This window comes from Magallana gigas, chromosome 5, assembly GCF_963853765.1.
Source record: "Magallana gigas chromosome 5, xbMagGiga1.1, whole genome shotgun sequence".
In the NCBI taxonomy this organism is placed as follows: Eukaryota; Metazoa; Mollusca; class Bivalvia; order Ostreida; family Ostreidae; genus Magallana; species Magallana gigas.
The window spans coordinates 11,627,894-11,640,502 of record NC_088857.1 but is presented as its reverse complement, the minus strand read 5'-3'; the positions used below and the strand labels follow the sequence as shown (position 1 = coordinate 11,640,502).

Sequence of the window (12,609 nt, the reverse complement as noted above, 5' to 3'; positions counted from 1 at the left end):
CCAACTTTTCAGATCAGATGGTTGGATAAAGTAGGCAGGAGAAAGGGGATGACTGCAAACATGTTCTAGAATATCATGTTCCTAGAGCAACATGTCTTCTTGTAATGGAACTTCTTTAGTTGACATAGGGAAATTTTTAAAGATAACAGCTAAACAGAGAACTTTTGAGGACACCTCCTCCATTACCAGGCTAAGCAAACACAGGCATTAAGCATTGTTTTGTTCCACAATGCCGCAGACGACCATACTTAATCTGTATATACATATACATGTTAAAACAAACGGAATTCAGGCCAGCCATTCCAAACAAAACTGTAATGTACAAAGAACTAACTATGGAGACAAACTCTTTCAAAAGTCAAGTCACTTTACTTTCCAGCTGAAATTGTTTTCTTATAAGTTTGGAAAAATCAAAATTGCAAGCAAAGAATTATTGACTTGTTTTTTTTTAGATGCACATAGTTACTGGAGTAAGAGGGAAATGTCATCATTTGCATAGAACAACTTTTTAATAATTCTCATTTTATCTATGAAATTTATAAATGACTTTCTAAATACAGAATGGGCGTACATTACTTTGTTTTGTAAAGGTTGTTGATTTTTGCGCAATGATAATTTTTCAAACTTTTTTATTATTTCACATTCATAGATAGAAGGTGTAGTTCACAAACACATTTTATTTTCACCAATTCGCAAAAACATATTGGCTTTTTTCTCTGGAGTGAATCTCCTATCTTTTTACAAATCTTCATTGATCTGTTTAATATGACATTGAGGGAATCTTTTAAATCAGGAAATTTGAATTTTAAATTTCAATTGTTGAAGCTACAAGATTTTTAAGTACAACAGCATATCAGCGTTTCCAAGCGTCTAATCATATCTGGGGGTTTTGTTCAATGTCTGCCGGAATTTTCTTCAATTGTTAATAAATGAAAGTAATTGTTAACAAAGGGCTGATTCGTGGAGGCAATCAGAGTTGATTCCCTGCCAGTGAAAACACAAGCAAATCTCTCCAAGATAAAAAAAAATCTGTAACAGTAGCAGAGCAGTTATGGTGAGGTGTTTAAATACTAGCAAGCATTCTTGAGGAAACAATTAAAAGGCCACAATGTGATAGTGGGGTTATCAGCAAAACAAAAGACTTTCTTAATTGGTTTTTCTGCTGGCGATGAGAGAGGCCCTACAGAACAGAAGTGCTATGGATGTTTGCTTTGTGAATGAACGTCACCTAGAGTAAGAAGCATTGTCAGTGTTGAGAAGAAGCTTAACAGGCAGCAGTACAGCATCCTCTTGGTGCAGCATTACAGCATTTTATTGCAGCATGGTCTACCCTTTTCCTGTATCACAAGGGTTAGTGTCCTAGAAAAGAGTTTTTTTATATTTTTTTTCTGGATTTTAGGTGATAATTATTCATGATGTTTTAAAGTTTTTACCCTCTTTTCCGAAATGAAGATATAATAGGTCAGTTTAGAGAATATTAAATTGTGTTTTATTGAAGAATTTGCTAATTTGAATTTCAAATAAAATTCTTTTTCAATCACAGCAGATGTTTATGTATGCTCACATGGCTGATTTTTTTCAGGCCAGTAATATTCTAACATCCCTATTTAATAAAGACATCAATTAAGGGAGACAACTAGATTGTAGACAGATATATCTAATTCACATAAAAATGCTCCGTAGATCAACTTTCAGTGCTATAGTTATCATGAAATATTAGAGCTATAATTAAATTCTGAAGCAACGAGGAAAGGCAGGATTATAAATAATAATAAGAACTTGAGCTGTCTGTAATACATAATCTGATGTTAAACCCAAAAATCGCTATGATATTCTATTTTTTCCAATTACAAAGTAAACCTGGTATTAAGGAAAAAAGATGAGGAGGGTTTAGAGATTAAACTCTTATGATACAACACAATTATGAAGTAATGCAGTGATTATTCACTGTATCTTTTGGACTTAACTCATTTTGACCATTGTCTGCTGTACCCCGCTGGGCGTGGATATGGAGATTTTTTTTGGTGCCAGTTTCACGTGATTTGGAGAGACAGATTCAAAGAAAAAAATTTTCAGAAAAGGGGCTCGTGTTGTGGCGCCGTGTAGATTTGTGTGATAGCTGTCGCACTACCTCGGTACTTGACTTGATGCATATTGTGTAATAATTGCCTCTTGTATTGAGTTAAAATTTTTCAATTTTTGGGAGTCCACAATATCAAGAAAATCTGAAACATGCAGGGATTTTCGCTTAAAATATTTTAAAAACTGTTTGTACAGAGTACATATGCAGTTCTTTGAGTCAATTAATCACTCCCAAATCAGTCGTAAGACAAAATGCTACTAAACCCTGTAAAAGCTGCGTTGTGAAATATGATTAGGTGTACGGGTTGACTTGCGTCCACATCAGTTTATCAGTTGTGTAAAATTCATCGATGTGTGTCCACAGTTGATTATAAAGCTAGCAGGGGAAAAGTGTAGAAAATACTCAGCCATGTGTGTACAAAAGGAAAACTCAGACAATTCCACAAACAAATTCAATATATCATAACAAAGACATTTCTTTTCCTAGCTGATTCAGGTGAGGGTCGTCCCCGAATCTTTTAAGTTTTTCACTGACAGTGTTGAACAGGATAGTGATTTAGCTTGAAATCTCTTCATTTTTGTATTTTTTTTCATACTGATATATGTTCAGTTTTTGATTACGGTAGGTTTTAATTCTTTTGAATGTAAATTGGTTAGTTTTTATTTTCTCGGTGAAGTGAAATGCCTTGGTTAAAGGTTATTTAAAATTATATTACAGAATATGAACCTGCTATATAATATGTATTTTTGAAAATACATCACAGCTCATAGATTTCAAGGGGGTGGGGGGGGGGGGGGATGGAAAAGAATTAACACAGCTATAGAATTACAGTGTTAACAATGTACATGTACTAAATATGTATTATATAGTTTAGATGAAAATTACCAGACATCAGTCTGTAACTGACTTACATTTTGTTAAAACAATAGGCAAAGGAAATGACAAACAATAAGTACATGTATAGTGCACAGTTTTGGATGGAGGACAATGCAGCCATATTGGCTGAGAACAATGTGTAGGACTGTGCCTTCTCCTGACTGTGGTTTGTTCTGCAAATAGGAAAAAATGCACCATTGTTTCACACGTGGGCGTTTTACGGATATTGGTGACCAAACTTTAGCCATAATAATATGTTATAGCTATTGAGTCAAACTGTCTTCTCACTGTTAAAAGCTTGTTTATTTTTTTTTTCTAAATGTAAATTTATGTTTCATATGCCTCAAATTTGAAATAATGTGCAAGAGTCGCTACATCTGCTTTTTTGTCAATTTCACTGTTTATTCTGATTGTCTATTCAACTGTCTGTTCCTTTTGTCTATTTAACTGTCTATTCCATTTGTCAAATCATCAAGACTACCTTGTGCAAGATTGATATTTTTTCTGACATAGCAAAGACCATAAGGATACAGAAACTATGGTCTATAAAACTTTCCATACAGATATGCTCCAAATTCGTTATTTGAATGGAAACTCTTACATTAAAGATATGATATGCTATCAATGAATTATACAGCCAAACATTGTTAAATTGGATATACAATCACATTGCACAGATTAAGTTTATGAAAAGAATAGAATGGTATATTATCAAATGCAAACTCATTTCCACACTGTACAGAGTATATAGGGGCCACCAGAAAGCTATTGATGCTTCAACCCAGGGAAATACTGTCCCAACTGGTAGGAAATAAAGACCAAAGATTTTGCAACAGATCCTGACACCGCAATGTTATGTAAAAGTGGCATTTGGGTAGATTCCTTTGTTGGGAGGTTCCATGCAGGCATTGTGTGTAGCAGTTTTGACAAGTCTTCAGAGGCACAAGTTCTGACAATCAACGGCGTTTTATGGCATGTTTTCTGTAGATTTTTATCAAGGTACCATGAAAATTTGTCTAATCTGTGGTCTTGGAATAAGTAGACATCATGTTCAATTAGCCTTGCCTGACCACAGAAAAGGCCTGTGTCTGATCTTTATTGCCAGGACACATTCTGTTCAGGGGAGTTAACCCACTGAAAAATCTTACCCTAGTGTAATGTATCAGGGATTGATACAGATCTGTATCTGAATTAGACATCACAATGATTCCACATCTAAAGAGCTTTAATGGACCATTTCTCAATAAAATCACAATTTAATGAGATAATAGCCCAATTAAGACTAATGACAGCAACCTGCAAATCGTTTAACCCTATGTCAAATCAGTAGTCTTTACATTTGCCTTCAGAATTTATTTTCTTACTGGGAATTGAGGCATCGCTGGTTTGTTACAGGGTGTTTATGTATTGTGTTGAGGCTGAGACTCCTAGAGGAGTTTAAAAAAACACAATGCCAAGGCTCGGAGCGCTTGTCTAAGACAAGAAGCCTGTTGTGGTTAGAGACATCCAAAAAATTCCTGATGGCAACTGGGTGCTTGATGAAGCATTTACTGTCAAGATGATGAAGATAGGGAAGTGCCCCTTGAAAAGTTGAAATCAGTTGTGTCTGGTAAGGGCTTGACAATGCACTGCATCTTTAGCTTCTTTAGCGGGTCAACTGTGTCAGGCGTTGTTTATGGGACTTGGTTTTTCATTATTTTTTTTTGGCCAATTTTTATGTTTCAAGAACTTTTGTGAAATGGCAGCAAACACATTTCAATTGCGCACAAATAATGCTGCTTTTTTTCGCGAGCAAATTGCCTTTTATTTTGAGATCTCTAAGAGTTTTTATTTTTTTAGGGAATGATGGCATTATAGTGGGGTTTTTCTCCTTTTTTTTGTTATTTTGTATGGTATAGCTCTCTAAGTACTTTTCTGAGCACTGTGGCCTAGGTGTAGCCTGAAAGCCCCATACAAAGGTCAAGATTCCAATATATATTTTTTAGCGAGAGAAACATAGAAACATTTCTTTTCAATTGACATGAAAAAAAATAACTATACAAACAAATAAAAGAGCATTATGGAAGATTTTCTAAAGATTTTGATATGATTTCTATAGAAGTCATTTCGAGTTTTCTTTCTCTGTGGAGGATTTAATATGCATTTGTCATGTCTTATCCAACAAAGGACAATGGCTTGATATAACTTTAATGTATGGGTGGATAAAAGTTCCCCCATGACAGACTGAATTCAAATTTACTTGTTGGGAAGTTCATCATTTTCTCATAAAAAATATTAAATGCGTCAATAGACACTATATTTCGAATTTACATAATAACCCATCATTGGCAGACTTTAGAGACATTGAAATTCACAGCTTTTGTTCGAATTCATACACAGCAACATCGGGTTTTCAATTACTTCACAAAGTCCACTCTATTGAATTTTGGTTAATATTCAGTAAGTCTGTCAGAATAGAAAAAAGGTTCCGTACGGTCCTGCCATTTCAAGGCATCCAACAATTGAACCATCTTTTAATTTGTTTTCAAACATATTTTGTGTGGATCTATCAAAACAGTCATTGTTGTCGTAACTTGGTAATTTCAACTTCATTTGGTTCTGTAAATTAAATTTGCTTTAATGTGTTGGTGACTGAGAAATAGATTTAGCTTTTTTTTGTCCCCGAATTCCACCGCATGGCGTCCAACCATTGTGAACAAAATGAAGTGGAAACTTGACAAATACAAATTTGGACCATAAGAATCGAAAAAAGAAATTTTATTAGGAATATTGTGAGTAGATGGATCTAGCATTAGATGTTTTCTAACTCTGGTAATATATTGGTGCAGAGCTGAGAGCTATATGTATTGCATTTAGAGTTCATTTCAGAGTCCTGAATAAGTGAACCGATTTGACCCCATCTTTTTTTTTTCTGGCAAGCATCAGAACTGTTAAACAATCAAGGAAAAGCTTTTATCTTGGGTGTCCAACGCAGACTAATAAAACACTGAAGTCAATGTTTAGAACTTAATTAAAACTGGGTAGCTGTATTATCCCATTTAAAAATCAAACTTATGGATATCTCTCCTGCTTCTAAAGCCATTGTTCGGGGATCCCTGCAGATAACTCCACAATGATGTCCTATTATTGGTCAATAAGTTTGGATAAGCCGATTTATGACTCTTTTTTTTCCACAATCAATTGGTAATTATTAAGTTATATTTGCTGTTCCTAAATTTTTTTCTAAACAATTCATTATTTTGTTTGGAGTGTCTGTACAGACAAAAGAATCAGGAATTGGTCAGAGACAATGCCCAGCTGCCTGTTATCCATGGTTGTCAATAAGTATAGGGAACCTTGTCTTGTGTCTTTGCAGGGTCCACTGAATCTTCTGAGGCTGTGAACAATCTTTGAAGTCATCCAACACTCAAGACTGGCCACACCAGGAAAAAAGGTAAAACTAGAAATTCACCAACACCAGTAAAATAAGTCCACTATTAATGACTATTAGTAAGTTATACATTAAGTTAAGAAATTTTGACTTTTTGTCCTATGTTAGATGGTTTGAATAATGTAAATAGCTAATATATCTTATGAAAACGATGGAGGATTTTTGAGTTCTAAAATTTATCATTGATCAGTTATATGGAAAAGAACAGTGTTGAAAAATTAGTTTTTGCATCTTAACTTTTTAAATCACCAATAATTTTTAAAAATAAAATGCAAGCAAATTTATTTTGGTTCTCTTCATAATAGTAATAAGCCCATATATATCCAGTCTGACTATTGTAGTCAAGAAAATAATAGACATTGATGATAAAGTTCAAATTTTTAAGGTATGTCTATTTGAGGCTCTATTGTCCAACTTACTTGATATTTAATCACTGCATTTTGTTCATCATAAATGTGATTTACATAATATGAAGGCGGCTATACGAGAAGTCCAATTATTGTGACGTGGGTGTTCACCCGATATTTGAACATCATGCATTTTTAATCCACTTTTTGTACATTCAACATTTTTTTGGATTTTAAAAGTTCTGAAAGATGGTATTGTTAAGACGATATCATTGTTGTCAACACCCATTTACGTATTATTTGGGATGCAAAAGTACATTTCAAGCGTCATCCTTTTGGAGAATGACAAATGGACAAAAATAAGTGCGTTAGAAGTACTCAAATTTTTAGTCTAATTAAAAACTCTCTCAAGTTTTTTTAATTATTCTTAATAATCAATCTTGGGTTATTCTTTGGGGATATTTCATTTTTTTCTATTAATATCATATGAATTTGTTAGCAAAATAAGTTAATGAATTCACAAGCAGTATACATAATTTGTAGAACATTAATGCATTATTTTTTTCTTTGATGCCTGGAAACACCAAAATTTCTTCTTCCTCCATAGTTAAGTCTATTTGGATAATGATTTTTATAACTCTTCTGTGTCTGTATATCTCTTTGTAGTCAAAAAATAATTTCAGATGCAAGAAAAGATAGAAATCTCATAGACAACTGTTTTTTCTTCTTCTTTTTTTATTTAGATTTTAGCTGTAGAAGTTATGAGATTTTCATGAATTCCGGTATTTAGATGAAGCAGATTTTTCAGAATTATTTAACAATTTTTTGTCTTTGTGAATTTATAGAAATCATAGATGAGGTAAGAGAGTTACGTATTTCCCCCGTTTTTCAAGGCTGAACTTAAACAAATGATGAAAAGTGGCTTTTCTGTGGATTACTTGATTTGAATTATTTGTATAGGTTTGTAACTCGCTGCCATTTTCCCCTCTTTTTTGTTTATGAGAAGAAAGTTTTGTTTCTTTATGACACCCCAAAGGTTTCTTAATTTCAGTTAATTTAAAAAGACTAATTAATGGTGAATTGTTCACCAGTTCCAGGGGTTTTTTTTAAACTTGCTTTGCAATATCAGCTGTATTATTGATAGTTTTTCAATTTCCCTAGCTTACAGAAAAAAAACTATACACAATTTTGAATAAATCTCTTTTTCTTGGCATATATTTGTAGAATCGTGAAATTGAACTTCGAATAATTCTAAGAATAATTCTTGAAGTAAGTCTGCAGTATATGAAACAGGGTTTGACATCTGTATGTCAATTCTTAAATATGATTTTTGCTTTTCATAGGTGTTTTTCACTTCATGATTTATCATTTTATAAAAATTTAATGATAATAAATATATATACTTACACCATAACACCTCATTGCAGAGAATTACAAAGACAAAAAATTATCTATTTCTTGGGAAACTTGTGATTCAGAAGTTCTGATAGCAGAGACTGATGTTAAGAGTCCATTTGAACTTCTTCTCTCCTGCAATGCCAGTTACTATTTTTCAAATTTTCTTTTGTAGACTTAACCCCCAAATTCACTGTATTGTATAAGCCTCAATGACAAGTGATTTCACAAAAAAGTTGAATTTTGAAACCAAATTTGAAAATCTGTTATGAGCGTCATTGGTGGTCTATTGTGAGAATTCATCAGTCTAGTGATATGTGTGCACAGGGTGTTTGACAAGCTCTTAGGGGTGCTGCTTACACCCCGAAAGGACGACCGTCCACAGTGGAGGCCCATTGTCCAAACAAAGAATACCCATATCTCCATTTCTTCTTTCTTATTTACAGTCTATTCAGGATATTGCCTATTAGGAATTTCCTGCATTTCAAAATTCAATACAAAGTCACTTTACTAAAAACGAGATTGTTCATCATTGCAAACACAAGGGAAGACAAGGGCTAGAATTCTGGGATTGTTGCCTTGTCAGTACCGCGTGCAGAGTCAATAGTCTTCTCTGTTTGGGGATGTAAATGATAGTTCCAACTCCAGTATATCTGGTTTATTTTGAGAGCTTTTGTTTCCAGCGACTACTATTCTTATAATGTCACAGCAATATTGAACTGTTACTAATCACAAAAGGCACAGAACAAGGGCCCTGCTAATGTTTTTGAAACCTTTGAAACAACAGTCCTGAAGATGGGGAAATAGATTTATAATACATTGTTGAAGAAGAAACAGAATGTTAGCATTGTTTCATGGTGACAATGGCTGTGTCAATTTTGGAGCTGGAAATTGCATTTCTATCTGTGCTGATTACATTGTTGCTTCCTTGATTAACTGATTAGAATAATTTAAGCTCTCCGTCATTGTTTTGCTAATTGTTTTACCAATAGCGCTGTACACACCTTTAGGTTTAGATTTACTTCCATTGTAACTTAAGTGTGTATTTGCATTTTCCCAGGCCTCCAAAAACTCACTCAAAAAGGCTGAAGATTCTTCAAATGATCAAAAACCAATTTATGATTTGAGCTTGTGAACTAGAGTGATACCCTCAATGATTTCTTCCCTTTTTTTAACGAATATCAACGTAAGGTCATACAAGCGCTCGAAGAAAGCGATACCCTTTATTGGTATTTGTTTTCCTTGGTGACTGACGTTGAGCTGTTGTCACCCATTGTTACTTTGCGGATATACCTATCCCATTGCACCTTGTTCTGCTCATTGTTAATCCCTCCACCCGTCCAACAGGTGACAGATGAAAAAAAGTGCTGCCTCATATTGTTATTGCTATTAAAATAGCGAATATACGCATATGAATTAAGTCAACCGTCCTGTTAGTGAAAAAAATTTTTTTTTCCCTTTTGACTGCTGGTATCACGCACTTAAAACTGATGCTGTTTAATACACCTGAATGGTAGTTTTAATCTTGTTATATCTAAATTATCGCCGGTCATTAAGATCTTATCACAATACAATCACCTAAGTAGCTTTTGTCGAGCATTTTCACTTAAATTTCAGCGAGTCAGATTTATACCATTACCTGCCTGACATTTATATCGAGCTAGACAAAGTGGAGGTGGAATTGAATTGTCTGAGTCTTAGGTGACACCGTGACAATGAACTCATATGTACATAGAAAGCCTAACCCGCCTGTGTGGTACGAACAAAAACCTTGGAAGGTCTAATTAAGTACCCTCTGTTGTTATATCATAAAGATGTCATAATATTTGTCCAGAAATTGATCAAGGGCGTGGGCTGTTCTTCAGAGTTACTTGGGAGTAGAAGTGAAGCTATTTTATCTCCTCTTTTTGTGCATTGTTTGTCTATGAAGTTTGTTCTTGTCTCTTGAGGCCAAAAAAAGTAAATTTAATATGTAAAGCACATCCAATTACATTTATCAAAGTTCAAAAGAATCGAGTCATTATTCGTCCAGGTATCTCGTTTGTAAGGAACCTGTTTTTCCGTGTGACTGCATACATGTGGACTCTTAGGAACAGTGAGATGTTTGCTAGACATAACAACCAATTCTGTCAGTAATTTTGGTTATCATCACTTCATTGTCATTGAAAATTATCATAATGACTCACAGACTATAAGAAAAAAGAATGTCTTCAAAGACAACAATAGCAAATGACAAAGGATCCAAGACACTGCTCTCGATTTTCTGTTTCGTATTCGCTTCACGGAACTGATGGCAATTTTAGATATTTACACCACTGTCCAATCAATCCTGATGCATTGTGGGGAATCGCCCAGTTAATGCCCAAGACCATCTATCATCTAAATTTGCTCATCCTCCCCATGCTTCAATGGGCACCAAAATAATTTTTGCGCTGGTAGAGGCAAATTGCATCATTATTTTATTTGTTGCACGCTTTTGTGATTTATGTAAATTTGGCCATTCTTATACAAGTTGACAGCAGATGTCAAGCCTGCTTTGGTTTGCTTGTGTGCCTGTCTGTTAATATTTGGCTGTCACATCCTCTAAAGTGTGATTGGTCTCAACATCAGTCTCGCTATTGTTCAATCATCGATGGCAGCGTCTTTACCAACATTGATCCCTCTGGAGTGATACTCATTACACCGTGATTTAAGAGCTTGACAATATTATCACTTTTGTTGTTCTATTAGACCCAGCTTTGAGTCCCGATTTTTGTATTTAATATAACCTTGCCTCGCCACAAAACTCGGGACGTTGGCATATTATTGACTATTCAATCTTGGATAGATATCGTAATTTTGATTTAAGGTAAAATGAGTATTATAATAAATTGAGTGTGCTTGAATGTTGGTATAATTAACACCTAAAAAGTCACAATCGATGTCTGACGTACGACTGTAAGCGCGGACAAGGCGTGTTTTGTCCTCACTGATGATTTTTTCCAAATTGAATGTTTGGTTGCAACAATAGCAAACATAAAAGACATTACACCGTTTTAATTTAAATATAAAACCCCGTCAATCTTCAGCTTTCTTTTGTGCTTACAGCATCAAGGATCGAGCATTACGTAGTCCTATTTATTCAAACAGAAAAGCATTCAAACTCTATATCAGACAATATTCAAATGTAAATTTCCTCCTGTTTAAAAATCAACCTATCTTGATAAAAACTATTGGCAGAATTGAAAGTTCATTGGTATAATCAAATCAGTGGTCAATTAAATTAAATGCCAAACCAAGAAACGGGCCAATATGATTTTTGATCCAAGGCAAGGCGTGTTAACAATGAAGATTGATGTCTCGCTAACAATAGCTCTCTGTGTTTTTCGGTGTGTCTTCTGTAATACCTAGAGCCTTTAACTACCCGCTATTGACTTAAAGGGACGAGCTTGTTATCAATGACCCAGCTACTTTATACCTTACCTGTATTCTCACCTGAGTTGCAAGAAGTGAAAGAAGGGTGCACATACTTGGGAGAAGAAATATAGAAGGAAGGAAGAGAAGAACTTTTGCCGGCCCTCGAGATCTTGAGAGAGTTTCTCCATATAGCTGTAATTGAAGAGTTAATTGAGAGATTGACTTGCGAACGTTCAGCTGATGATGTTGCACTGATGTATAATGAAACATGAGGACTTCAGAGGAATTTCGGATTATCTACCCTGTTTCTTTCATGGGTAGGTTAGAATTATTAATCTTATAAAACTGATCTCATGTCTTAATCACTTTAAGAATCATTTTTGAAATTAATAAAAATGTAAAAATCTTCTTGTCTATAAGACTTTTTTAAATTCTTAACTTTTTTTAAAATTTCAAACTTCCATAAACTGTCATATGAAAAAGAAATAGCATTAAAAAATATAATATTCCTTAGCCAAAATTAGTATTTCAGTTAGTGGGTGGTGCGTGTATAAAGTATATATTGGTTTTAAAGGCCTACACTTATGTAACAGTTATCTGAATGATTAGAGCTTCCTCTCAGATAAAAAAAAAACACTCCTTGCATGTAATATCTATTATTTATTAAGGGTTATTGTTGATAAGATATGATGTTTTAGATTTGGTTCATCTGAGAGAATTGTAAAAATAAGTATTTATTTTGTAGATTGATCAGTAAATACTTTTACATACATGTACGTTAATTTGTTAAAAAAATTTCTTATTAGAAGACAAATACCTGGTATATTGATAGAAAGAATTTTATCAATTTAATGATATATTTATTATTATTTTGATATTGTAAGTATGGAAAGAATCAGGAATGTAATTTTAATAGTAAAGAAGTTGAATTCTATGAAAACTAACGGATGAAATTAAAAGTAATAGTTTGTCTAGATTGAATAAAGTGTTGAAATGGGAGGAAAATTCCAAATGCTGAAAGGATTTAGTGAATTGCTTTTTTCTTCTTGAAAAAAAAATTAAATCTACAAAAACAAAATAAA

At 33.7% G+C, this 12,609-nt stretch overlaps 1 protein-coding gene across 2 annotated transcripts in view; it reads left to right on the top strand.

Moving 5' to 3' along the window:
• Positions 1-1,010: 1,010 nt before the first annotated feature.
• Positions 1,011-12,609, top strand: part of LOC105326856 (transcription factor SOX-5) — a 46,004-nt gene continuing 34,405 nt past the window's right edge. Inside the window, exons 1-2 of one of the 2 annotated variants that reach the window (XM_011427078.4) lie at positions 1,011-1,350; positions 6,315-6,392. Coding sequence is in view for 1 of the 2 variants with exons in the window: in XM_011427075.4 (XP_011425377.1) it covers positions 11,789-11,844 (56 nt within the window). In the remaining variant the exon portion in view is untranslated. Of the gene's footprint in view, positions 1,351-6,314; positions 6,393-11,527; positions 11,845-12,609 lie in introns of those variants that run through there. The other variant, XM_011427075.4, reaches the window with a different exon arrangement.